At 30.4% G+C, this 27,078-nt stretch overlaps 4 protein-coding genes across 5 annotated transcripts; 3 read left to right on the top strand and 1 right to left on the bottom strand.

Annotated features, from left to right (window-relative positions):
• Window positions 1-173: 173 nt before the first annotated feature.
• LOC123886627 lies at window positions 174-6,200 on the top strand. Its single transcript, XM_045935931.1, has 7 exons — window positions 174-1,440; window positions 1,529-1,970; window positions 2,058-2,974; window positions 3,091-4,317; window positions 4,385-4,603; window positions 4,678-5,533; window positions 5,621-6,200. Exons 1-7 carry the CDS (start codon window positions 174-176, stop codon window positions 6,198-6,200), a joined length of 5,508 nt encoding a protein of 1,835 aa, XP_045791887.1.
• Window positions 6,201-7,432: 1,232 nt separating this feature from the next.
• On the top strand, window positions 7,433-8,490 carry LOC123886626. The gene is made up of 4 exons (XM_045935930.1): window positions 7,433-7,522; window positions 7,603-8,061; window positions 8,196-8,288; window positions 8,392-8,490. Exons 1-4 carry the CDS (start codon window positions 7,439-7,441, stop codon window positions 8,488-8,490), a joined length of 735 nt encoding a protein of 244 aa, XP_045791886.1. The 5' UTR covers window positions 7,433-7,438.
• A 347-nt stretch (window positions 8,491-8,837) lies between these two features.
• LOC123885214 lies at window positions 8,838-9,521 on the top strand. Its single transcript, XM_045934487.1, has 2 exons — window positions 8,838-9,019; window positions 9,119-9,521. Exons 1-2 carry the CDS (start codon window positions 8,888-8,890, stop codon window positions 9,380-9,382), a joined length of 396 nt encoding a protein of 131 aa, XP_045790443.1. The 5' UTR covers window positions 8,838-8,887; the 3' UTR covers window positions 9,383-9,521.
• An 11,504-nt stretch (window positions 9,522-21,025) lies between these two features.
• On the bottom strand, window positions 21,026-22,817 carry LOC123885242 (heavy metal-associated isoprenylated plant protein 35-like). Of its 2 annotated transcripts, none has more exons than XM_045934515.1 (3): window positions 22,582-22,817; window positions 22,387-22,462; window positions 21,026-22,016 (listed from the first exon to the last, which is right to left on the bottom strand). In XM_045934515.1, the coding sequence occupies exons 1-3, from the start codon at window positions 22,627-22,629 to the stop codon at window positions 21,256-21,258; spliced, it is 885 nt and encodes a 294-aa protein (XP_045790471.1). In that variant the 5' UTR covers window positions 22,630-22,817; the 3' UTR covers window positions 21,026-21,255. The 2 variants fall into 2 exon arrangements, with proteins under 2 accessions (XP_045790471.1, XP_045790472.1); XM_045934516.1 differs by having other exon boundaries at window positions 21,026-21,971.
• Window positions 22,818-27,078: the final 4,261 nt, after the last annotated feature.

Genomic DNA, 27,078 nt, shown 5'->3' with positions numbered 1-27,078 from the left:
ATAAACAATAACATCAGAATCATTCAAAATTGAGTAAACTAATGTTCAGATGTGATTAAAAAGGTAAGCAACACTTATTTTCTGAGTATTGTAATTCAGTTGTGACATTTTACACTCATGTTTTTTGTAACACTTTTTCCCTCAATTTTGAATTAGGCTAACCTGTACCAATAATGGTCATGGATAAAAACAAGAACTCAACTCAACAAAATTCATCAGCTGCAAGACAAAGACGAAGAGGAGTTATAGCAAACAAGAAACAATGCAGTCAGATTCCAAATCCTTCCATCAGTTCATCTATTTCTGGTATGGATTCTACATTGAAAGATGTTGCTGATTTTTCTGACATTAGCACAACAAAATTGAACCAACTCAATCAGACCACACGCAATTACCTTCATAACCTTGGTAATACATCCAATGCATGTCATTTGAATATTCCTAAGTCAGCTCCTAATAGGCAATTTATATTTCAATCAACTGGAAAGAACATAAACAAAAACTTTAATGATATAGTTAGACTAATTGCTGCTAATGAATCAACTCCTCAAGTAGGTAGCAAACGACAGCCATATTATTGGAACACTGTTGATGATAATCTAAATCCTGATGTCATTTATACTCCTCCAACAAACACAGTGAACTTTCACTCCACAAAATCTTCAAACATTGCAACTACTCCACTCCACACACAGGTCTTAAATTCCAAATCCTCAACTCCTACTGCAAATGTTCCTTTTGCTGACATTACAAAGAGATCACAAAATAAGGTCAGCAATTGCTCTACAAATATCATGAGGCCACATAATAATACAAACCAACCAGCCTTTACAAATTTTGGGAATGACATACCTCATAGACAATTTGTTTTTAAATCTACTGGAACTAATCTCATGAAAAACTTTAATGACACAGAAAACATAAAGGGTTCAGATAGTTTACATTCTCAATTAGGTTGCAAAATAAAGTCACAAGAACAAAAATTTGGGAATGAAAATGTAGCTGTCAACAACCTACCTACTAATTCATTAGAGACCTTAAGTTTGTTCTCCAAAAAAGCCAAAACTTCACACTTGAACTCTAGTACTATTTCAACTTCTGCAAGTTCTCAACAATGTCAAACCAATGATTTTGCACCAAATGCACAAACTACACAACCATATGATTTTAGCAATATAGTGGAACCACCTATGAAAAAATCCCGTTATGAAACCCGTGGAGTTAACTTATACAACAAGTTTACTGCCACCGTTACAAATCAGACAAATGATGTAGCAATTGATGTTGTTGGTGACAAAACTAAATCTCAGTACTCAACATTGTTTGAGGATCATGTCATGGAAACTTCGTCCGATGAATCTGAGGCAGACAACAACAGTTCAACTGATGCAGATGAAGAAACTGATGATCAAGAAGACTTAACTGATGATGAACATCAAGGTCATAACATTTAGATTTGAACAAATAATTATTTCCTATATTATTCAAATCATTGTGTCACCTTACATAGATATATTATTTATTGTAGGATATTTTGATATAGGTGATCCTGTTTGGGAATGCCAACAATGTGGTGCACACATGTGGTATCAAGAAAGAAAGAATAGGAGTAAAAATACTTTAAGACCTGAATTCCAGCAATGTTGTCATGGAGGTAAGGCTGAGCTGTCGTTGCTTGAACAACCACCAAAACTTCTTCAGCAACTATTGTTTAACAATGTCAGAACAGACAGCAAAAATTACCAAGCACACACAAGAATTTATAATTCCATGTTTGCTTTCACATCTCCCGGAATGAAAATTGATGACAGGAAAAATGTTGGTAAAGGACCACCAACTATAAGAATTCAAGGACAAGTTTGTCACAGGATTGGAAGCATGTTGCCACAAGAGGGTGAACACCCTAAATTTGCACAATTGTATATTTATGATACTGAAAATGAAATTAAAAACAGAATCCATGCCTTCAGGTAATTTGTTTATCATTGTTTACATCAATTATTTGTGGAACAATCTACAATATCATGTCATATTGAAAAACAATATATTTTTTTTAGGGATAACAAAGAAATTGATGCCAACATTGTACTCAAATTGAAGAATATGCTTGATACACACAACGTTCATGCAAAGTCTTTTAGAATGGCCAGAGACACGTTGAAAAAAAATCCTTTCCAAGATCTTAAGTTGAAATTAATTTCTGAAAGAACAACTGATGGTAGGATTTATAACAAGCCCACTGTGTCTGAAGTTGCTGCTCTGATAGTTGGAGATATTGATAGTGCTGCAAAAAGAGATATCATCATGCATAAAAGAAATGGCAATTTACAAAGAATTAATGAATTTCATCCGTGTTATCTTGCTTATCAATATCCACTCCTCTTTCCATTTGGTGAAGATGGTTTCAGAATAGGTATTCAATTTAGATATAGCCATGAAACTGTTGTTACAAAAAGGAACAGATTAACTATTAAAGACTGGCTTTCTTTTCGAATTCAATCAAGGAAAAAGGAAGCCAAAACTTTATTATGTTCAAGAAGACTTTTTCAGCAATTTTTGGTTGATGGCTATACTATGATGGAAACTGAAAGGTTGAATTGGCTGAGAAGAAACCATTCAAAGCTCAGGGTAGGAAAATATCACACATTAAGACAGATAACTGAAAACAATGTAGGTAATGCAGCTCAGAAAACAGGCAAGAGAGTTATTTTGCCTTCAACTTTTGTTGGCAGTAAAAGATACATGGATCAACTATATTTTGATGGAATGGCAATCTCATCTGCAGTTGGTTTCCCAGACCTGTTCATAACATTTACATGCAATCCAACTTGGCCAGAAATCACAAGAGAATTAGCAAAACACAATTTGAAACCTCAAGATCGACCTGACATTGTCACAAAGGTCTTTAAAATCAAGTTTGATAAGCTTATGAAGGATTTAACAAAAAGACACGTGTTAGGAAAAGTTCTAGCATGTAAGTCATTTAACTAATGCACTTTGAATGTTCTAATTGCATAATTGATATTACTATCTTATGTAGACATAGCTTAAATTTTGTTCACATATTACTACTGCATTTTGGTTATGCAGATATGTATACAATTGAATTTCAGAAAAGAGGTCTCCCACATGCTCATATATTGATTTTCTTGCATCCTTCAAGCAAATATCCTACACCTGAAGATATTGATCAAATAATTTCAGCTGAGATACCAAATCCTGAAACTCATCAAGAGCTTCATAACTTGGTAAAAAAACATATGATTCATGGTCCATGTGGCAAAGATAAAAAAGGATTACCATCACCATGCATGAGAAACGGTAGATGCTCTAAATTCTATCCAAAAAAATTCATTGAAAATACAATAGTTGATCAAGATGGTTATCCAGTATACAGGAGAAGGTCCAAAACTCATACAGTTGAAAAAAATGGTATCACATTGGACAATAGAAATGTTGTGCCATACAACCATAAATTGTTGCTCAAATTTCAAGCTCATATCAATATGGAATGGTGTAACCAATCCTCATCAATTAAATATTTGTTCAAATACATACACAAAGGTTATGATAGAATCACAGCTTCAGTTGTAAGAACAACTAACCAACAAAGAAATGAAGTCCAGCCAGTGGATGAAATCAAAGATTATGTTGACTGCAGGTATATCTCACCATGTGAAGCATGTTGGAGAATTTTTTCATACAAGATTCATGGTCGACAACCATCTGTAGAAAGAATGTTTTTTCATTTGGTAGGAGAGAATACTATTTATTTCACAGATTTTGATCGTATGGAAAACATCCTTGAAAAGCCAAGTGTTACTGAATCAATGTTCACATCATGGTTGCAAGCAAATGCGGACTATCCAAGTGCAAGAAAGCTTACATATGGACAGTTTGTAACCAAGTTCACTTATAGCAAGAAAAAGAAATCTTGGACCCCAAGGAAAAGAGGATTCAAAATTGGTCGCTTGATTTGGGTTCCTCCAACAACAAGAGAATTGTTCTACTTGAGGATGATGTTGACTTTTGTTAAAGGTCCAACATCGTATGAAGCTATTCGGAAAGTTCGAGGTACACAGCTTGATACCTTTAGAGATGCATGCTTTGCCATGGGATTCCTTGGAGATGACAAAGAGTACATTGGAGCTATAAGAGATGCTCATGAATGGGGACCAGGATCTTATTTAAGAAGATTGTTTGTGCATCTACTTTTGTGTGGAACTATGAATAGGCCATATGCAGTGTTCAAAAAAACTATTCAGTGGCTTTGTGATGGCATTTTATATCATCAACGCATTGTAGCTAACAACAAAGGTATATAAACAGTAAATTTTGTGTCATGAGCATTTGACAGTCAATGATTAATGATTTATCTATACAGATTTGCAACTAACAGACGAGGAGTTGGAAAACTTAACTTTGTTGGAGATTGAAAAAACTTTACAAGCTAAGAGGAGGAGTTTAAAGGAATTTGGGTCAATGCCATATCCCAAAGATTATGTTCTTCAACAATTAGGGAATAGGCTAATATATGATGAAAGAAATTATGATATTGCTGCACTAAAAGCAGAATTTGCTGAATTGGATGCTTCCCTAACAGGTTACTTATACATTTTGCATTATTTAATTGATGTTTTATTGAAATGTATTCAATATTGGATATTTTTCATGCAGATGAGCAGAGGATGAGTTATAATAAGATCATGAATGCAGTTGAAAAACAAAATGGAGGAGTATTCTTTTTACATGGTTATGGTGGAACAGGTAAGACCTACATCTGGAGAACACTTGCAAGCGCACTAAGGTCAAGACAACAGATTGTTATCACGGTTGCATCAAGTGGAATTGCAGCACTAATACTGCCTGGAGGAAGAACTGCTCATTCAAAATTCAAGCTACCAATTCCAACATTAGATAATTCCAGTTGCAAAATAGATTATGATGATGATCTTGCTGAATTGCTTAGACAAACAAAATTAATCATCTGGGATGAAGCACCAATGGCTCACAGATATTGTTTTGAAACTTTAGACAGGTGTCTTCAAGACCTTATGAGTAAATCAGGAGATTCTGATAAGATTTTTGGTGGCAAGGTCATTGTTTTTGGAGGTGATTTTAGACAAATACTTCCAGTTATCCCAAGAGGAAGCAGATCAGATATTGTCCATGCTTCAATCAATGCTTCTTATATTTGGGATCATTGTGAGGTGCTGACATTAACAAAGAACATGAGGCTCAGACAAGGATCAAATCCTGTTGAAAATGATGAAATTGAGAAATTCTCAAAATGGCTTCTAATGGTTGGAGAAGGCAGACTTGCTGAACCTAATGATGGAACTGATGAGATTGATATTCCAAAAGATATTTTAATTACTAATTTTGAAGATCCCATTAAAGCCATTGTTGACAGTACTTATCCAAATTTATTGCAAAACTACAAAGATTATGAATATTTGCTCAGTAGAGCTATTTTGGCATCTACAATTGAAGTTGTTGAATCCATCAATGATTATGTATTGGGTATAATGCCAGGAAAATATATTCAACTTCTGATATATAATACTTTTGTTTTGAACAATTTGGATACTAATATTTTATAGGAAATGTACAATTTGTTAGGTGAAGAAAGAGAATATTTCAGTTGTAATTCCATTGACAGATCAGAGATTCATGACTATCAAGTTGTTCAGCTATTTACACCTGAGTTTTTGAACTCTCTTAGAACTTCAGGACTTCCAAATCACAGTATTAAATTAAAAATTGGTACACCAATCATGTTAATGAGGAATATAGACCAAACTGAAGGTTTGTGTAATGGAACAAGAATGATTGTGACCAAAATGGCTGATAGTGTGATAGAAGCAAAAATAATTGGTGGCAAATACCATGGAAATGTAATTGCCATTCCAAGACTTGAAATGTCTCCATGTCAATCTCCATGGCCGTTCAAATTAACCAGAAGGCAATTCCCAATTATTGTGTCTTATGCAATGACAATTAACAAATCACAAGGCCAATCTTTGGATTATGTTGGAGTCTATTTACCAAGAAATGTCTTTAGCCATGGTCAGATTTACGTAGCAGTTTCAAGGGTTAAAAGCAAGAAAGGTATCAAGATATTGATTCATGATGAAAACAAAGTCACAAAAAGTACTACACATAATGTTGTATTCAAAGAGGTCTTCAACAATATTTGAAGATTGCTATGTTTTAGGATTGTAATTCAGGTGTATACTTTGTTCATTAACTTTTTGAAACATGTTGCAAGCATTATTTATAGCATTAATTTTTGTTTTATGTAATTTCATATCCAAGTTTGTTTAGAGTTAGCATATATGTTTATAAATTTATTTAAGTTGCGTTCATAAATATTCAAAAAAATACTTACAAGTCGAAATTTGTCGAATTAAAAGTTTTATCTGATTTTAATAAGTAGACAGGGCCGGTCCCGAGTATTTAGAGCCCCAGTTTAAAAAATTTCAATAGATTATACAATTTAATTTTTTAAAAAAATTCATTCTCTATTTATGTCGTAAATAACATAAAAAGTACTCATCCTAATAAATAACATCTAAAAATTACTTATTTTTATCAACATTAAAATACACATTCAATCTAATATATTATCAACTTTACATTTTCTTCGGGACAAAAACTTTATTATAATGTTGGTTCTTTATTTACAATCAAGTGCAAATCACTTATAAAATCAAATGTTATATGCCAAATTTTATTTTCACCAAAATCATCTTTTCATTTATATATTATTGTTAACTTAATTATATGTTATTATGAAATTAAATGTTATATGCGAAATTTTAATTTTAATGTTAGATATATATTTGATTTTATAGTGTACATGTAAAATAAGAAAATGATGAAAAAAAAAAGGACCACAAACAATCATTATCAAAAATCATACATATACAGTTCAAATATTAAATTTGACTGAGGTTGTTATGAACAAAATCAATTTGGGCCCAGTTAAACATTAAACATATTACTTTAAATGCTTTATATATATAGATACAAATTAGCACTTTATCAAGTTTGGACCACACAATTTCTACGAACAATTACCACACATTAGTTCCAGATGCTTCCCATTTGGACCACTATAAACATAAGAAAGGACATTTTAGAATATTATTTATTCCAACAACTAACATCCTCCAAACCCTAACCAAATCACAAAAAATTGAAACCTTCGTTTCCTCATATCAATGGCGTCTTCATCCAAAAGGTATGATTTTTTCAATCTTCGCTACTTTAATAATCATTCCATGTATACATCTAAGTTGTTTTCTTCAATATTTTGTCTTAAATTCATGAAAACACTTTTGTATATAAGTTTATTAAAGTTTAGTATTCATAAAACACTATTTGTTTTAGTTATACTTAGTTTGATCTATTCACTGATGATGTTCATTTTGTTATGATCAGTCCTGCGATTTTCAACTCATTTTCAGATCTAAAAAAACAAACAAAAACATTTGAAACTGTCATTGACCCAAATGAGGTATTTTTCCTTTATTTTCCATATTTGATTTCAATTAACTCAAAGTGGATTATTAATCACATTTTTTTTGAATAATAAAGGCTATGATTCCTATTCCTCGAGAGTTTTGTAAAGCATGGAATACTGAAATTGGAAAGCACTCATATGGTTGGATCGTAGGACCTGATTTCGGTATTTTGGTCATTTTCCATGTATCTGAGACTCAGAATTCACTAAGTTCTGGTCGTGATGTTGCAAAAGCATTCCGTTTTGTTGAACCAACTAAAGTCAAATTGGAGTATGCTATTCAAAAAAACACTTTCTATATGAAAACCCTACCCAGGATGCATGACAATAATCAACAAATTGAAATTATTCAAATCAACTCTACTGATGATGAATCAGATGCTGGCAAGAACCGTGCTGATTATGAAAGGCGTAGAAATAACCGTGCTGATTATGAAAGGCGCAGAAGAGTTAAAGTTCAACAAAGTCAAAATTATTCAAAACTTAAGCAGAAAAATCAAGTTACAATTAACCCTACAGCCTCAAAAGTTTTGGTATGCTTTTAATTAAATAGCCTTATTTAACACAATATTTTAAAAAATCATTTTTAACTTACTTGATTTATCTATTGAATTCAATGGTAAATGGTATAGATGACTAATGTTTTATTATTTTAAATTGTCATAAGGTGCAAAAGAATGAATCTAAGCTGCCGTTGAAGAGGAAACTTCAGAAGGACATAATTGCAGATACATCAAGGAGAACCAGATCAAAAATGCTGGTATGATTTTATAAAATCATTTTAACCTTAGTTGATTTATCTATTGATTACAATGGTAAATGGTATAGATTACTAATGTTTTATTAATTTAAATTGTCATAAGGTGCAAACTAATGACTCTAAGCTGCCATTCAAGAGGAAACATCAGAAGGACATAACTGCAGTTACACCAAGGACAACCAGATCAAAAATGCTGGTATGATTTTGGTTAATTACAGTTATCAGTTAATTTAGCCAGTTATAACAAACTTTTTGGTTTATCATATGTATGAACAATTAGTTTTGATTTAGGTGCTTATGCATAAATAATTAAGATTACCTGCATTTTATATAGAAAATTGAGAAGTAATTAAGTTAAACAAAACAAATCAAAACCAGATCAAAATCTTAAGTATAGTTTTTTTAAATTCAATCAACACCTTAGGTCTACAATTCCTTATATGTAAAATTGTTTAATCCCTAAGTTTTTGTATTCAAACATTTGATTAAACCTCTTTGTTTTATTGTATCGAATACTTTGCTGATCATTAGTTGGTGCATCGTTGCAGAATCCTACAAGAATTCAACCAAACCTACGATCAAGTGGCCTTCCTGCAGATATGAAATCAAGGATATCACCTGCAATACCTAGAAAATCATCAATTAAGGTGAAGATAAATCAAGCTGGACAATATGAATGGGAAAAAATTGTAACCAAAGCAATGGCTAGAAAGAAGAAAACTCAAGTGCTGGTAAGAAACCTATATATACTACTGAATTTTATTCAAACTTAAAATACTTTTTGATGATTTATCAATTTTAAACACTGATTTGATTTATTTCAATTGAAGCACCTACCAAGATATATAGCTAGATTTGCCTTGCCCAAGGAAGTAACTACAACCACGCTTCAAATTAAAAAAAATGAAATCACTTTGAAAAATTGTACTTGCAATATTATTACATCAAACAGGCATGAATTTGAAAAGTACATAGCTAAGGAATGGTGTGGATTTCAAAAGAAGAACAAGCTCAACATTGGTCAAAAATTGATTTTCAAACTTGACCAACCCCCATCAAGATTGATGATTCACATTGCCAATGCTGAATTTTGAATGTCCCCTTATTGAATTAACTTAACTGTGGTTTTATTAAGAGTATATGTTGAACATCAAATTGTACTACTATGTTGCTAATTTTGAGTTACAAGGATTTGTACTACTATGTTTTGTAATTGTAATTTGGACAAGAACAATGATGTATCGTATGAATTTGATCCAAAAATTAAATATGTTTCAATTTTAATATTGGATGTCATTGTACTTTAAAATTAACAATTAAATATATCACTTCGATGGTGATGTTATTGTTAATCTATTATATTTCCTTATGAAAAGTGAATAATATGAGTTCACGTGGTATGATAGTTGCCTCTGCAAAGTTATACCAGGCAAATCAACTTTTTTTTGCTCAATATAGGAGATATAACTATTACTCATTGAACATTATTAGAAAAAACAAATAATGGTGATGTACTATTTTGTGTTGTCCTATCATTGTCATAAGTGTGTAGATTTTAAATGTAATGTCTCATCAATAAGTGAATCTTATAGCTTTTCAGATTTTGATACAATATTCCTTTTTCAATTATATAAACCATTCAATATTAGAAATTCATGATACACCACTTGGAAATTTTAAATCTTCAAACAATGCCTTCAATTCAAAATGTCTTCGATGGTGAAATTATAGGAGCTTTTATGACCATACACCTTCCAAATGAGGTTAGGACATCATGCCTTCATATAGATTTTTTTCAATATCATTATTTCTACTTTGATATTTATGTAACTTAATATTTTTTAAATTTGTTTTCATCAGCCATACGGAGAAATCAACCCAGATTTCTTTACAAGACTTACCAATTTCCGATTTAAAAAAACATGGAAGTTAATAGATGACCAAGGAAAATATCATAAACTTATTTTCAACGGAGACTATTGTCATCCATTATTCACAAAAGGTTGGAAACAATTAAGAATCTACTACTCTTTGGAAGGCCCTGTTGAAATTATGATTTCTTACTATGGTAGAAATCATTTTAAAATAAACATATGTTCTAGAAATATTTCTACTTCACAATTCCCTGCTTTTCATAGTCGAAGTACAAGTGTTGGTGAAACAATTTTTTTTGATCAATGTATTACAAACAAATCTTACTTTGTAAGCACCGACTTTTTCTCAATTAAGTCATTTTTTCACTTTTTTTTATATTAACTATAACTAAATTATTAAAATGATCAAAATAGATTTTCGATCCTGAATTGTGTGACTACATCAACAAAAATGACTTTGAATATCTTGTGCTTTGTGGGAAGAACGGAAAAAAAGTAGATGCAAACATAATGACGGAATATTCACCTCCAACATACTCTTATCTTGAAGAAGAATGGAAATTATTTTGTACCCTAAACAATTTCAAAGTTGGAGACTACATCCGCTTCAAATTTGCACGTGTTAACGAAAGTCACATGGTTCATATCTTTAAGATTGCTCCATAAAAATATTGTATCGCAGTATAATTAACTTACTACTTTATATGTAATTTCTGTTAAGTCAATTTATCATGTTTATGTTCATGTCTGGATAATAATAAAGTATTATGGTATTGATATTTCTTTTGGTTGTCATAAATTTAAACTTTTTAGTAATTTGTAGTATTATCTTTTTTTGGGCTTTTATTGACTGTGGTAATATGTACTATTGGTTAAAATATGTTAATTAGTCATTTAACAACATGTTTATTTTACTTTTTTAAATCATTTTACATTATATTAAAAGAGATATTTATATATTTTTTCGGATGAATTAAGTATTAAATTTATTTATTTGTTTTTTTTATACTTCATTCTTTTTTAAACAAGAACTCATTTTAAGAACAATGAAACATTATTCTCTCCGATGGTTAAAAAAACTTTCGCACGCAATTTATAATGAAATAATAATTTATATCTAATCCTTCGATAATGATGGAAATTATTTTACAAACTCAATAACATTTGAAAAACAAAATTTCCATCCAGTTAAAAGTAATTTATTTAACTATACAAACTATTATAGTAAAAAATAAATAATAAAAAGGCCATTGATAAATTTAATATATAGTATTCTAATATATTATTAAAAAATTTTGAATTAAATGTATTATACTTTATCAGTTAAAATAATATAATTTTGTTTTAAGGATTAATAATTTATTTTCGAGAACATTGTTGATTTATATTGTTTTTTATTTTTTATATATTTGGTAGGTCACATGTTGCTTTAATATACAAAAAAAAATATTTAAGTCAACCAACTGATATCTTAATGGGGCCTTATATTAAAATATTTTTAACAAACTGTGGACCCAATAGAGCATTTGCCAAAATAATATAGAAAATATCACTTAAATAATGTTTTCATTTATTTTACCAAACATATCAATTTGTCTTTATCCATATCAAACAATTATATTCCTGTAAATATTACCTTTTGAAGAAACGGACAAACAGGATTCAGAAAGCTCATTAACTATCTACACGCCAAAATCGCTTTGTTCCTTCATCTCCTACCATTGGATCTTCGAACACCATCTTCAAGAACTGACCCAGCCATTAAGATCTTCCATGGAATCTTCTTCAAAAAGGTAAAAATCTTAACTTTATTAACTAATTTCAGTTTTTTACGCATATGAATCTACAAATGCATGCTTCAGATACTTCATCCTTTTCCATTTTTTTTCGTCGGAAATTGCTTTACAGTTTATCAAACCCATCAATGTTTTAATCAATTAAATTTGTTTGAAAAATATGAGAATGTTATCTTTTATAATATATTCACAAAAAATGAAATATGTGATAGATCTGTTTCTGCGATATAATTCATTTTGTATATGTTACGGTCATAATTTGTTTGCTGATGATGATGAACTGTTGTATCAGATTTGAATTCAAAAGAAACACCAGATTTGAAACGATTATTTGCCCTGATGAGGTATATCAATAAGTTTACATACTTTACTTTTGATTTTTTTTCATGTATTTCTATAATCAATAATTCATGTCAACTTTAGGGAAAAATTGAAATACCAAGAGATTTTTTTGAATCATGGAAAGGTGATATTGTGAAAAAACAAGATGCCCAGATAAGAACAAATGAAAAATCCTCAACAGTACGTTTGTGTTTAACGGATGACGAATGTTTTATGTATTACGCACATTACGTGGCTGAAAGCTTTGGTTTTACGCAACCCACCAAAGTTATGTTGTATTATAAAATCCTTAACAATGTCTTTGAAATTACGATAATTGGAAGTATTGATAATCGGAATAGAGCAACATCATTTGTAACAATAATCAATCCATTTGAGGTATATTGCATTTTTATATAATCTACATTTAAATTAATTGATGTAATGCAAATATGAACATTTTATAACTTAGCTTTTTGTTAAATTTAGAGAAAAATTCAAATTCCAATTGCTTTTTATGAACAATGGGAAAGAGAACTCCATCGACTTGATTATGGTAGGATCCAGTGGAATGATCGATCGGTAAGTGTTAAGTTTGAATTCAATAATAATGAAAAGGTTATGTATGGATATGAGGTTTCCTCCGTATTTGGAATTCTAAGACCAACAAAAGTGCGTCTACAATATCAAATCAAGAACAACATATTTTCATTGAGTTTGATTGAACCATCCGATCACCAAACCATTGAATCAACCGGAGTATTGGTAAAGTACACTTTTAAATTTTCATTTTCTGCTTGGACAAATTTTATTAGGTTTTCCAATTTTAATATTTTGTGACATCTAATTATTTTTTCAGGATGGAGTTCAAAAACATTACACTGCACAAGAGCTTCAAGCTGCTGATCATGATGAATTTGTTGAAAAGTCACTAAGTGTTGATCAAAAACCAAACCTGTATGTTACATTACCATATACAATACTTTCATTAAAACTTAAGCTGTCTACCTTGGTTCAAATTATTATTTTACTTAAGTATAGTTCTAAAGGATCAAATTATTATTTTAGGGTTTTCAAATCTTTTCCTTATATGCTGCTACCTTGGTTTTAAAATTCATATAACAACTTAACATTTCAATGTCTTTATAGTTTTCAAATAATACATTTTTTCAATTTAACTATTGCCAACTGTTTTCATTACATATTTACAGTTTCAAATTGACAAGAGATGTGTCTGAAATAGAGAAAACAAAGTCATTTCGAACCATGATTTATCCAAAAAAGGTATCATCAAATTAAACTATGACCATCATATTTCAAATTATTTCTCATCATACAATATTTAATTTAGTTATCATAAATTGTATCTGTCAACATATAGGAAAGAATACAAATTTGTCCCAAATTTAAAGCTTCTTGGATTCATGAACTTCAAAAACAGTCATATGGATGGATTAGACATCCAAATATGAATGTAGTTCAGATAAGTTTATGTTTGGATGATGCTAATTGTTATTTTACTTCTGGAAGAATTGCTTCAAATGTGTTTTACTTTCAAAAACCCACTCCAGTCATTCTCAACTATGAAATTGATGACAATCTTTTTACAATGACTCTTAAAAACAATGAAGACAATGAGAATGACTCTGATTGCTTTATTGTATCGAGTCCTGAAAGATCTTCTCATTCATATGAGACTATCCCTGAACCTCAGATTGATGAGAATGAGGAAATAAATGATGAAAGTCTTTATAAATGGGAGCTCATTGTGAGTAAAGCTTATGCAAACAGGAAAAAATCACAAGTTTTGGTAAGCAACTACAAAACTCTTCTTTTTACCATTAAAAGATAAAATTCTGTTATTTAATATCATAGCTTTTAATTTAATCAGATTATGATTAGTTATTTTTTCAATCTTATAACACATACCACCTAAAACTGCTGAATTAGTGCTGAATGGCAAGGAGTATCTATTCATAGATACTCCACATAAAATGAGTGGGATTAGGTGCACCGTTATAACTTATGAAAGAAAGAGCAAGGATAAGAAGAAAAGAAAGACTGTAGAGAAATATTTGACCAAAGGATGGTATACATGGGTTTTGGCTAATAGTATAAATCAAGGAGACAAGTTGATATTCGAACTTGAGAGGGGATCAAATATTATTCACGTTGACATTGTTCGAAAATAACAATGACCATATTAGGGAGCTTTAGATCAGTGACAGTTTTTTACATGTTGTATGTTACTTCAAATTGTATTTGAAGTTCTGTTGGATTTATCACATGATCAATGTAATGTGAATTTCCATGTGCCAACATTAACAATGAATTTTAATTAGTTGTATGTCCTCTAATTACTAATTTGTAATGTATGTCAGTTGAACAAATTCACCCTTAATTGGTATTCAAGTTGTATGTCCTATATTTTGTATCAGTTTTATGATGCATTTACATTGTTACAAATCCTTACCTATGATGCTTTGGTTAATATGTTGGCTGCTTGATTTCAAATTTCATACTTATCTAAGTTATGCATCTGTTTTGGCACTATATAACAATTATTATTAATCTAAGTTGATTTCAAAATTCATACTTATCTTTGTTCTATTAGTATTCCAATGCTTCAATCAATACAATGATATTCAAATGCCATTTATAAGTTAAATCATCTATTGCTTCATTTATAAAATATTATTGACATCCTTTGTACATTTGACTTATGTCCTATATATTGATATGTTTCAGCAATTAAAAAAAAGTTGTCGAACAATTATATTTAATTAGATTGTATATTCAATTTTTTTTTTGTTAATCTGATATCCCAAAGTGTGACTAACAAAAATTAGCGGCGTACGTTACGAAGATGTGGAGTCATCATTCATAGTTTTTTGTCTTACTTTATGGAACTTGATGTTCAATATTATCAAATTTGTAGCTATCATTATAATTTTAATCAATGTTTCGTTGATATTTGTTCTTTAATCCCAATTTAATTTTACTATTATTCAATATTTACATTCACAATAATTAATTCATCAAAATTCTAATGTAACAAAATTTATACATATTCATAAAAAATACACAAGTCTACATTTTTCGACATATTATTTTAGAAATTTTGAATAAGTATTAAAATCAGATAGAAACAATTCAATATTACCGCGTCATTAGTTAAATATGGGGGTAAATTCCGATTTAATTAAAATAGATGAGGTAAAACTTCCATCACAAACTATATATCCATATGACTGCAACAGTTGATACCATAACTGATCCCCGAACTATAATAAAATGGTGCAAAATTCCAAATAAAAAACTTTGCTAAATATATACACCACAATGATCTAAAAACATGCCGTCAAATTAGACCCATATTAAATGTTTAGATCCTCATATACCAAAAAATCATTTGATCTCATTAGGACCAAATTTTTTTAAATAGCAATCATTAATCTCAACTTATATAATATGTTTTTTTAATAGTTCTTTTCTATTTTTTACTACTAAGCTTTTTGTCATTTTATTGATTGCCATGTTATATATTATGATTCGGTTCCAAAATAGACACTTGACAATTTTATATCTATATTTGGGGTATAAATGAATTTTTTCAAGTCCTCATTTATTTTTATGATTTGTTTTATTTGTATGCATATATTACTAATTCCATTTTTTTCCTAATTTAAATACTACATTTCCAAAATTACTATTATATATAAAACAATTCATATTTGTTTATTTAATATTATAAGTATCTTTTAAAAAAGGATATTGATATATCTATGTTGGTGGACCCAGTAAACCACACGAATAAATTTATTCTTCAAATCTTTCCATATCTGATAAAACCCAAAACATTAATTTTAACATTTAACAATAAACAACAACCACAAATTGAGCTATCGTTATCATCTCTGAGAACCTTCTAATTCATGGCGCGTGATCATGCTTCATCCTCTAAAATGGCCGATTCTTCCTCAAAATGGTTAGAATTTCTTTTCATTTCATGTTTCGATTTAATGATATTCTGGATTTAATGAAAGAATCCAAATTTGTCCTAAATTTAAAGCTGCTTGGATTCATCAACTTCAGAAACAGTCATACGGTTGGATTAAACATCCAAACAGAAATGAAGTTCAGATAAGTTTATGTTTGAAAGATTCTAACTGTTACATTACTTCTGGAAGAGTTGCTTCAACTGTCTTTTCCTTTCATGAACCAACTTCAGTAATTCTCAACTATCAGATTAATGACAATCTATTTAACATGACTCTGATCAATAATGAAGACATTATTGATTTATCAGGTAATGATTCGGATTCAGATTGCTATATTGTTTCAAGTCCTGAATCATCTGTGCATTCATATGAAAATGTAACTGAAGATGACATTGATGAGAATGAAGAAGTTAATGATCAGAATATGTATAAATGGGAAGTCATAGTAAGTAAGGCATGTGCTTGCAGGACTAAACCTCAAGTCTTGGTAAGCAAATACATAACTCTTTATTATTTTGATACAGTCATTTACTTATTTTAATATCATTTATTTTGATTTAAAAACTTTATGATTCGTTATTTTTTTTTATCTTATAGCACATTCCACCTAAAATTTCTCAGTTTGTATTGAGTGGCAAGGAATGTGTATTCATAGACACTCCACATAAAATGAGTGGAATTAGGTGCACTGTTAAGACTTACCAAAGAAAGAACAAGAAGAAGAAAAACAAAAAGATTGTTGAGAAATACTTAACTAAAGGATGGTATACTTGGGCGTTGGCTAATAGTCTGAATCAATGGGACCGATTGATTTTTGAACTTGAGAGGGGATCAAACATTCTTCACATTGACATTGTCCGTTCAAACACTAACCAAGCTATCAGTTCTACTTAGCAATTTGTGATATGTTGCAGTTGCAAAAACAAAACTCAGGTTTCAATGTTGTTCAAGTTGTATGTCATGTGTTTGTATGACTTTTATTTAGTGATAACATTGTTATAGACCTTTAACTATCATGAATTATTTAATATGTTGCATGTTTGCATTCCAATTTTACATGTATGTAAGGACTAAGTTATTTCTACTATTTTGATTGTGTTAATCATGTTTGGTATTAATATGTTATGCTAATATATAACCATTATCTTCACATGCTATGCTACAATATCATATTTGTACTACAATTTAACCTAATCAATAGAGTTGTACTCAAATGCCATTGATATGTTACATCATATATTAGTTAATTGATCAAATATTCTTAACATGCTATTGACAAAAGAGTAAGACACAAATAATCATCACATGAAATGTCTGTTTTGTAAGGAAAAAAAGACAGACACTACTTTTTATTGATACTCACATCACATTTGTAACATCCTTTCAAACTTTTTATCTATTGTCATATCCTTTAAAGAAGACAAAATACAGCTAATCCTATCATAAAATTAAAATATATTATATTAAACTATGTCTATAAAGTCAATCAACTTATAATGTTCCACAATGAATCATTCATAACATCTCAAATTCAATGGCATCAAGGTGGCCTCCTATCATGCAAGGAAGTCCTAAAGGAATGTTTGTTACAGTTCATGCTCCAAATCAGGTTCGATTTGTAACTCATTATTTTTTTCATGCTTGAAAACACAATTGTGATGTGAGTATTAATCTGAATGCAGATATATGGAGAGGTGGATCCTTTTTTTTTAGTTAACTTCTTCAATGAGATCAGTAATCAGTGGAAGTTCTTTGATGATGAAGGTGTTTGTCACAATGTTAATTTCAATGGTTCCACAATCCTACCACGTCTAACCAATGGCTGGACAGAATTAAGAAACCATTATAATTGGCCTGACATTAAAAAACTTACACTTTTCTACTTTGGAGAAAGTTCTTTCCTAATGATAATTTCATCAGGCAGACCTTCCAGAAGTCTTCTTCCATCTTATCATAGCATGAGTAGAGCAACTTCGTATGATCATGAATATTGTCAAACTGTGCCCGACGAAAACAACATCATATCTGAATTTGTGAGTATTCTATTTTTCAAAAAAACATAAAATTTAACTAATTATTTGCAACATTTTAATGAAAGAGTATTGAATTTAAATTTACAGGTCCTTTCCCAGCGTTTTGGACATTATCTCATCTCCCAGACTAATTATTCTGAATTTAAACTTTGTGGATCATTAGGTAACATTGTTATTTGTAGACTTATGGTGTCATATGAACAAAATTTGACCGTCAAGTTTGGAGAAGGATGGAGATATTTTTGTCAACTTAACAACATTCAGCCTGGAAATCAATTGAAGTTCATATGTAATCACTATTATGAAAACAATGTTGTTTTAGTTAAGCTAATTCAATGACTGTCGTACTATCAATTATGTATTATCTTATAAAATATGATGTAATGAATAAATATTTCATTATATTATGCTTAATTTATATTATAAATTAGTGTCCAAACCAAACAGTTTATTTATTTAGTAACCTATCCCAATTGTGACTTTGAAATTTAACAGCATAATATTACCAGCCGTGTCAATGAAGAAGCCTATTAATCTTTTTTTTTTTTTGTATGTTTGATGTGATTAATTGAATCAAGTAATATGCATTATTTGTTAACATATGTTTATTAGAATTTTAAGTGATGTCTAATTTAATTTTTCTATTATTTGTTCGACTATTCAAAAAACTATTCTTTTTTGTTATTCGGATTAACTACCCATTATTTTATTTATTATATTTAGTTCCTCATTCATTATTTTATAAACCAAAACATCAATTTCTTTAATGTTTAAAATATTATTGATATGCTATTTACAAATTACTTCTGTATTATCTAATTATGTCTTTTTGCAATTAAAAATAATTTGTCGATAAAATTTTTATACTGAATGCATATTTGAAAAAAATATGCTTTATTTATAATTAGTATGTAAAATATATATTTTCCTTCTAATTTGCTATCACAAAAGGTGACTTAACAAATTAACGTCGTAACATTACGACCCGTGCGAATGCACGGGTCTATTACTAGTTTGGTACGAAAAGAAAAACATTATGAATATAGACTACTTTAATTTATATCAATCAAATTATAGCCATCATGTTAAAAATTGGATTTGCCACAGTTATAACATCCTATAATGTAAAATTTGAACCGCCCGATTCTGAATCAACGGTTAAAATGAACTATAACGGTACAAATCCCTCATGTTGCATTCTTTAATGAGAACATATTTCTAAATTCTAAGTATAAAGCTTGTCAAATAGAGTCTAACTTTTTTTTTTTGGGTACAAAAATAGAGTCTAACTTTAATATTTGAAGTTTAGAATATGAAATTACTTTACAAGCCTGGTGTTAAATGGCCCCAACTAGAAAGTGTTTTCAATAAATTCAAACTTTTTCCCCACAAGAATAGTCCATCCACATATAAATGTCCCAAAGGAAGACCAAAATTATGCAGAAATGTTATCTTCTTGGAACCAGTTTCCAAATTCTATCCATATGACATTTGATGTCTCAGATTTAGATTTAAAATACTTAATAATCAAGTATTAGCAAATATCAACCTTTTCTTTATCACATTTATAGTTCTTATATTGTTCATTTTCTTTGCTGAAACAGCTTTCCTAAAAAAATGCCTTTGACAAATGCATACACTTCCTTTTGATATGAGATCCCTACGCCTCCATAATACAGTCAAATTTTTTAAGGCACTATGAAACCATAACAATGAGGATTATTATTACGGTATTTTTTAAACCGGATATCTTCCAAACGCAACCGTGAAGACTAAATAGATAGAAAATTCTCCCTGAGAATTTAATTGTTACTGCATATCTAAACTCAGAATCGAACCCAAGTCACTAGTTAAACTAAAAGAAATGTCTCATTTCATCTAGGTATTCTTGGATAAACAATACAACAAGGTATGTATTTTGGAGATGATTTTAGACATCAAGATTATGATGTCTTTTATTTTTGCATGTACTTTTAATATAAATGTGGGTAAGTTATTTAAAATAAAAAATAAGTGAAAAATAAACATAAAATACATACAATATCATGTACTTTTGACTCAATGAGCTGTTTTTTGGATTCTGATGGGTCGATAACTTTTGATTCGAGATCAGGAGTTAGTGTCTACTGTGTAGTGACATCTTTATGGGTGGGGTTGGTGTCTTCTCGGTAGTCTGGAAGCTGAGGAGTGTCCTAATAACGGGATTAGAAGTGAATCTCTTTTAGGTGGTGTATGCTTTGGTGTTTTCATTCGTGTTCCGCTTATATATGACACTTTTGTTTTTGTAGTTCCTCTTACTGATCTCTGTTCGCCTTGTGCATAGACATGATTAATATTAATAATATTTGTAGTTAAAAAAAAAAGTGTTTTCTTCGATACTCTAGAGAGAATTTCTTAAGTGGTGGGTACGTCTCCGACGGTAGAATTTGCTACAACACATCTCTATTTTATATGAATGAATGAATTAGGACTTCAATGTACAAGCGGTATTCATAATAATTCGGTCCAGATAACAACAACAAATACTCCTGAACCATAGCGCGAGGTAGCGTCGAGCACCCCTGCCCAACATTTGGGCCAAGCCCACCAATACATATGAGCCATACTCAACATAAACATTTACAAATTGCAATAACATTTAATTTTCTAACACACAAAATTTTCATATGATAAATTTATGTAAAATTTTACACAATTTGGATATTTTTCTCTTGAAAGTACCACATTTAGTCCATGATTTAATATTAATCCATCCATCCATAACAAAAACAAAGCTAAAACTTAGCATTTCAGCTTTGAGATGCCAAAAGTACCAAAACACCCCTAAAGGCTTACAAGACCAAGGAGAGAACAATGTAATGTCTTACAAAAACAGCCCTTAAAACCTATCATTCCAAAACTACATAAAACCAAAACAAAAGTGCTACATTTCTTCACAAACCTCACATAATGGAACACCCATTAGCATTCTCATCACTAAAATACTCAAAAGGAACCAACGGCCCTGATTGAAGTTGATAAGTACCATATTGATATTGATCTACTAGGCAACTAGGAGGACACGTGTAGTGTGGAGATGGAACATAATAAGAAGGATCACCAACTCTTCCCATAGGATATAATCTATTGTAAGCTGATGACACAGAAACCATTGGAGGGTACCCTGTTTCTGATGAATGCAAGAATGATTGCTGACGTGTAGGGCTGAGATTCACTTGGTGGGCCATACACTGACCAAGATTCTGAAATTGGAATCCAGTGTGTGCTGGTCCACTCTTAGCTACTGTAGTCAAACCATCACTTCCATTTCCACCACCACACCCATCTTTCTTTTTTTTCTTCTTATCAGAACCACCTCCACCACCACTCACTGGAGCAACATGGTTGCCGGCGGGTGACTTTTCCGGCGACTCTCCGGTACCGGAATTTGATTTTTTGTTCTTGTTTTTGCCAACATTTTCACACTTTTTAGCACCACTTTCAGTTCCCTTGTTTTGCAAGCTTTGTGGTTCTTTTGGTTCATTCTTATCCTTCTTCTTCTTCTTCTCTTCGCCGGAGCTTTTTCCCTTCCCGTCGATATTCTCCGGCCAAATCTCTGCATGTTTTCCGGCTTTAACTAACTTCCTTAAAAGGGTCTCAACAGCAACATTTCCAGTTACTGTTACTTTTTGTTGTTGTGAATCAATTGTTGCAGTGAAAACACCTTTATAGTTATGCATGGTAAAAGAAAATAGAAGAATTCTTAGTAAAAACTTGAAGGGTATGTAAAAAAATTGAAATTTGAATCAAAGTTTCTTCTTTTATTTCTCTACATAAAAAAAAGATTTTTTTTTTTCCGCTTTGCATGCGATTTTGTTAAAATTTCTAAAGTGTAGTTTTAGTTAAGATTTTGTTGAAGCTTTAAAATGTACGATAATTGAGACAACTAGCCCACCCAAATTGAGATAATCGAAATTGAGATCTCAAGGAGGAGCACATTTTCAGGTCTCAAGCCAATACCAACAGACCAACCCAAATGGATTCATACAATTACTAATTAATAGTAGTGGTAGTAGTAGTAGTAGTAAAATTACCATCAATGCGCTTCAAAACTTTCTTTACTTTCTTTTTGCAACCTTCACAATGGATAGAAACTTTCAAGAACCATGTCTAAAAGAAGAAAAAAAACATCATAAGAGAAAAACAAAAAATAAGCTAGAAAAGGTAAAAAATAAACTATAATGTGTGTGCAAGTGTAACATTTTATAAGGGTATGATTATTTTAGTACCTGATATTTCAAAGGTTGTGGTGAAGGTGGTTTTGGTTGTGGATCCATTAGAGAGTTGAATGTGGAAGTGATTTGTGTTGTGACAAGTAGAAGAATTGAAGGGATTGAAGAGTTGAAAGCAGAGAAAAAAAAGGAGAGGAGTGGGGGCTTAAATGAGAAAAGAAGGGAAAATGACAAGAATGTACTTGGGATGGGATGATATGCAATGCAATGCAATGCAGTCTGTGGGGGAACAAAGTGAACAGGTAAGTAAGGATGGAAGTATAATGTGACAATGACACAGGGACACGCTGCTGCTTCATTATTTTCGAATTCAATTCAACATTACTCTAGTTAGTAATATACTTTACCATTTTTTTTTTTGTTTAGAAACTTGCATTTAAAATATTTACTTTATTTAATAATCCATGTGTTAGGACCTATGTAGTATGGGTACTCCTAAAATGATAAAGTACTAGTACCGGGTATGTACCAATACCGGATACTCCATGGTACTCGTATGATACGTACCGATTCCGTACCCATTTTTATTTGGTTGAATTATGATGATGAATACGGAAAAAACATATTGGTTGTTGAAAAATCTCTTAGAATATTATAATTTTTTTTATTATATTTCAATTATCTCTCATTTTTTATGAAAATAGTTGAGACGGTGGACAAAAAAAATTAAATCTTCAAAGCATGATGATAATAATTCACTTAAAAATAATTTTTCTAATATTTTATATTAACGTACCGGTACCTTAAATTTTTTAAAAATATCGTACCGCGTACCAGTACCCGTACCGAATACTGGTACCGTACTCGTATCTAGGCAACATAGGTTAGGACTAATATGTGTGATTGATTAGTTTTACATCGATTTTGAGTTTAATGTTGGATATGAAATGTAGACGATTTATATATTTAATGTTTTAAAATTTTTGGTAGAGATATGTCATCTTTCTTTTGTTGTTCTAAAGCGTTGGTCTGTTGTTATTTCCAACTCTTCCTCAGACTCCTCAACAAATTGTATCAAAGCACCGTCCCATTTGGTGGAGGACAGTGGATTCTTGTGTTAGATCAAGTATAAGATATGTAGTTGTGGATCTTGAGTAATTTTGTCGAGGGTGCCAAAAATTCACATAATATAGGAAACAATTTCATATATACTCTCTCCGTCCCAAATTATAAGGGAAAAAAGCTCATTTTTTTTGTCCCAAATTATAAGGGAGAAAATCATTTTCAAGAATGTTTTTCCCTTATTCTCATAAAATTAAATGCAAATTGCATTTAATTTTCTCTCTCTACCCTTTTCTCAATAAACAACAACCAATAAAAATTGTTTTTACATCTTCCTATGCAACTTATTCCAAGGAAAACCCACAAAAACATATTTCAAATTCTCATGTTTTACTTTTTCTTAATAAGTGTGATTTTTTTATTTTCTCTTATAATTCGGGACGGAGGGAGTACGAGAAGAAAAAAAAACTTATTAGTACAATGGTCATTTTTGTTGGAATTTCACTTTCTAGATACGGGTTCGAGTCCTGACAATGATATTCACTTTCCACCACTACTAACACAAATAATATATTGAATTGTGCCTAATAGTGTATATATAATATAGTTGAGGGGTGTCATGGCACCCGCCCGCTGCCACCAAGATCCGCCATCGAAGATATGAGACACTCACATTTTAGAGAGGATTGTTAGATTTAAGTGTGAGTAGTTGGTCACACATAACTGGGAATGAGTTCAGTGTTGGATATATAAGATATGTAACTCATATATATATATATATATATATATATATATATATATATATATATATATATATATATATATATATATATATATATATATATATATTTTAATATTTTGAGTGGAGATGTGATATCTCTCTCTTTTGGTCCTTGCATGTTTGCTCGTTGTTACTCTCGGCATTCTCCTAAACTCTCCAACAAGTAATATCAGCGTCTTGGTTATGTTTTAATGGGAGAATGGGAGCAGAATCCTACTTGCATAGCATATAAACACTTCCAATTTAATATTTTCTACTTTGCATTTATCGTATTTGAAATTAAATGCACAAATATATGATAATGTTACTTAAATAAAATTAATCTACTCTCACCTAAAAATACTTAGATAAAATGACGCGAATCTTCTAGTTTAACAAAGATTATGAGTTTCATCAACTAAACTAACTATTTTAGTACGAATCTTCTAGTTTAATCTGCCACTACGTAGATACATCAGTATTAATTAACAACCTTGATCTGCCACTATGTGAATACAGGGATAATAATTCAATGGTTAAAATTGATTAGCTTTAGCTAAATATCTCATTTCTCTCGCAACCGATGTGAGATTTTTTTTAACGCATTCTTTGTATTTAGTACTGTTGGATTTAGGGCACAAATATAAATAGTGATGACTTAATCAGAAATCTGAGAGCAGACGACTTAGCACACCTAACTCAACCCTACAAAATAGAATTACCTCTACTTCACAAACATATTCAAACAGTCTCACAACCGATATAGGACATCTTAACGATTTCGACATAGAGACAAACCAGTTCCCTTTATTTCTAAGGATACTTGTCTATTAATCTTAGTTCCTTAATTGTATCATCCATTTCTTTGTATATAGTCTGATCCCCATTTTGTTTGGCTTTTATAGATGTACTAGTCTTTTATTTCATTTGGTAGCTAGGTATTACTATGTTGTTGTAACAAGGTATTTGTCATTGCTCACAAAAAGATTCTTCATTGTATTGTACCAACTTTTTTTTTGTGGAGTCATTGTATTGTAACTTTGTGTACTCTTACATATTTGACACTTGTGTCATATTTATCAAGAATAATAGTATAATTTGTTGAAAGATTTTAGAATTAAAAAAGAAAATGTGAAAATTGTGTGAATGGTGTAATAAGGAAATAAATGAAAAATGAGATTAAAAAAAAAAGTGAAAATTTCACAGGTAACGTGTAGGTTGGATTTGTATTAAGTAATCTGGGCAGTTTTGGCTTCAGAAATAAAAGAAAATTCCTTGCACGAACAAACATATGAGAACCAAATTTTTGGGCTTTAACTGTTTGAATTTGACCACCCTATTTTTTTTTCTTTACCCCAGTTTAATCTGGTTCGAGGGTCAGGCATCAAGTAGTTTCAGTCCCTTCTGATCGCAGTTGTAGTTGATCGAACCGAGATCCTCCCTATCAAGTTCAGCATCAATCACCACTTAACTAATTAACGATTGGTAATTTGACCATCCTATTTGGTAAAAGCATTTTCTTTACAAAGTTAAAAATCATTAATGATAAGATACTTAGAATAATTATGGTTATTGATTCGATTTTTAACTCTAACTTATAAAAAAAAATTAGTTGACCTCAATGGAATCGCAGCATAAACAAACCATATAAAAAGAAAAATTAGTAATGCATTTATATCTTGAATAAAAAAACATTGATGTCTTGACAAAAAAAAAAATTGATGTATTAATACCTCAAGAACAATTTCAATAATTAAATTGGCTAAATAAAAAGTATTAGTGTCACAATTATTTTATGAATTTAAAGAGTATTTTGAATATTTGTTAATATAAGAAATTAAATTGTTTATATAAGAATACTTCAAGATTTTGACCACATTTAGTGAAGTCTCTCCTCTACCATATCATTCCACTTTACATAGTTTTGATATGTGTTTTGTTGCTGCAGCTGCGCGTTTGAAAGTTTTCTCACCGTAAAAACTAACAACTCCTATTTGTAACTTCAAAGTAAATGTAATTTTTTAACGCAGTTTTGAATGCTCTCACCACCAATTCAAACATATGTATAGAGGAACCTGGTTTGAGTACGGTCAGTTTTTCTTGACTACATTGTATTCAGCCACATCCGAGCCGTCCAATATAAGATCGAATAGTTCAAATTTAAAAGACAATTTTATATTTAAAAGAAAAATAAAATCATGCTATTAAAATCAGATAGTTTATATTTGCCGACTACGTGCATTTTGACCGCCCTAGATCTATGTTCATGCATAGAGAGTTTGTTTTTTTCTTTAAAGCAAGCTGGTTATATATAGTCGTGAAATTAGTCTATTTTACCCTTTTTATAGATAGCGTGAGAGAAACAATAAACATCAGAGAAAGTAAAAAGATCCAAAACTGAGAGGATAAAGAGAACATAAATATTTGCCATACATAACAAATTAAGCAGAAAAAATAATAATATAGGCCCCCTTGATTGCTTTTGGTTTGAACAAAAATCAGTCCATTTCACCATATTTAATGCATAGAAAAGAAAGGACTAGTCTATTCTAAAGTAAATATTTAATTAATTAAATCTATAATAGAAGTGACTGCAACAAAATCTAGGGAAGAAAAATGTCCAATCTGAATTAAATATATCTATTATTTATATCCAGTGAAAGATGACCCAAATTTAACATAACCCCTTGAAGTTGAACATTGGTTGAAGTGTTATTGAATTGAATTGATCT

This window comes from Trifolium pratense, linkage group LG5 (assembly GCF_020283565.1).
Source record: "Trifolium pratense cultivar HEN17-A07 linkage group LG5, ARS_RC_1.1, whole genome shotgun sequence".
In the NCBI taxonomy this organism is placed as follows: Eukaryota; Viridiplantae; Streptophyta; class Magnoliopsida; order Fabales; family Fabaceae; genus Trifolium; species Trifolium pratense.
The sequence above is the reverse complement of the archived record's forward strand: the minus strand, read 5'-3'. Positions and strand labels throughout refer to the sequence as shown.

Excerpts from the sequence above, each read along its gene's own strand:
- LOC123886627 (XM_045935931.1), top strand. The coding sequence starts at position 174 with ATGGTCATGGATAAAAACAAGAACTCAACTCAACAAAATTCATCAGCT. Across the intron at positions 1,441-1,528 it reads AACTGATGATGAACATCAAG|GATATTTTGATATAGGTGAT; the intron begins GTCATAACATTT and ends TATTTATTGTAG. Across the intron at positions 2,975-3,090 it reads GTTAGGAAAAGTTCTAGCAT|ATATGTATACAATTGAATTT; the intron begins GTAAGTCATTTA and ends TTGGTTATGCAG.
- LOC123886626 (XM_045935930.1), top strand. The coding sequence starts at position 7,439 with ATGATCAGTCCTGCGATTTTCAACTCATTTTCAGATCTAAAAAAACAA. Across the intron at positions 7,523-7,602 it reads CTGTCATTGACCCAAATGAG|GCTATGATTCCTATTCCTCG; the intron begins GTATTTTTCCTT and ends TGAATAATAAAG. Across the intron at positions 8,289-8,391 it reads GAACCAGATCAAAAATGCTG|GTGCAAACTAATGACTCTAA; the intron begins GTATGATTTTAT and ends AATTGTCATAAG.
- LOC123885214 (XM_045934487.1), top strand. The coding sequence starts at position 8,888 with ATGAAATCAAGGATATCACCTGCAATACCTAGAAAATCATCAATTAAG. Across the intron at positions 9,020-9,118 it reads AGAAGAAAACTCAAGTGCTG|CACCTACCAAGATATATAGC; the intron begins GTAAGAAACCTA and ends TTTCAATTGAAG.
- LOC123885242 (XM_045934515.1), bottom strand. The coding sequence starts at position 22,629 with ATGGATCCACAACCAAAACCACCTTCACCACAACCTTTGAAATATCAG. Across the intron at positions 22,463-22,581 it reads CACAACCTTTGAAATATCAG|ACATGGTTCTTGAAAGTTTC; the intron begins GTACTAAAATAA and ends TTCTTCTTTTAG. Across the intron at positions 22,017-22,386 it reads AGTTTTGAAGCGCATTGATG|GTGTTTTCACTGCAACAATT; the intron begins GTAATTTTACTA and ends ATAACTATAAAG.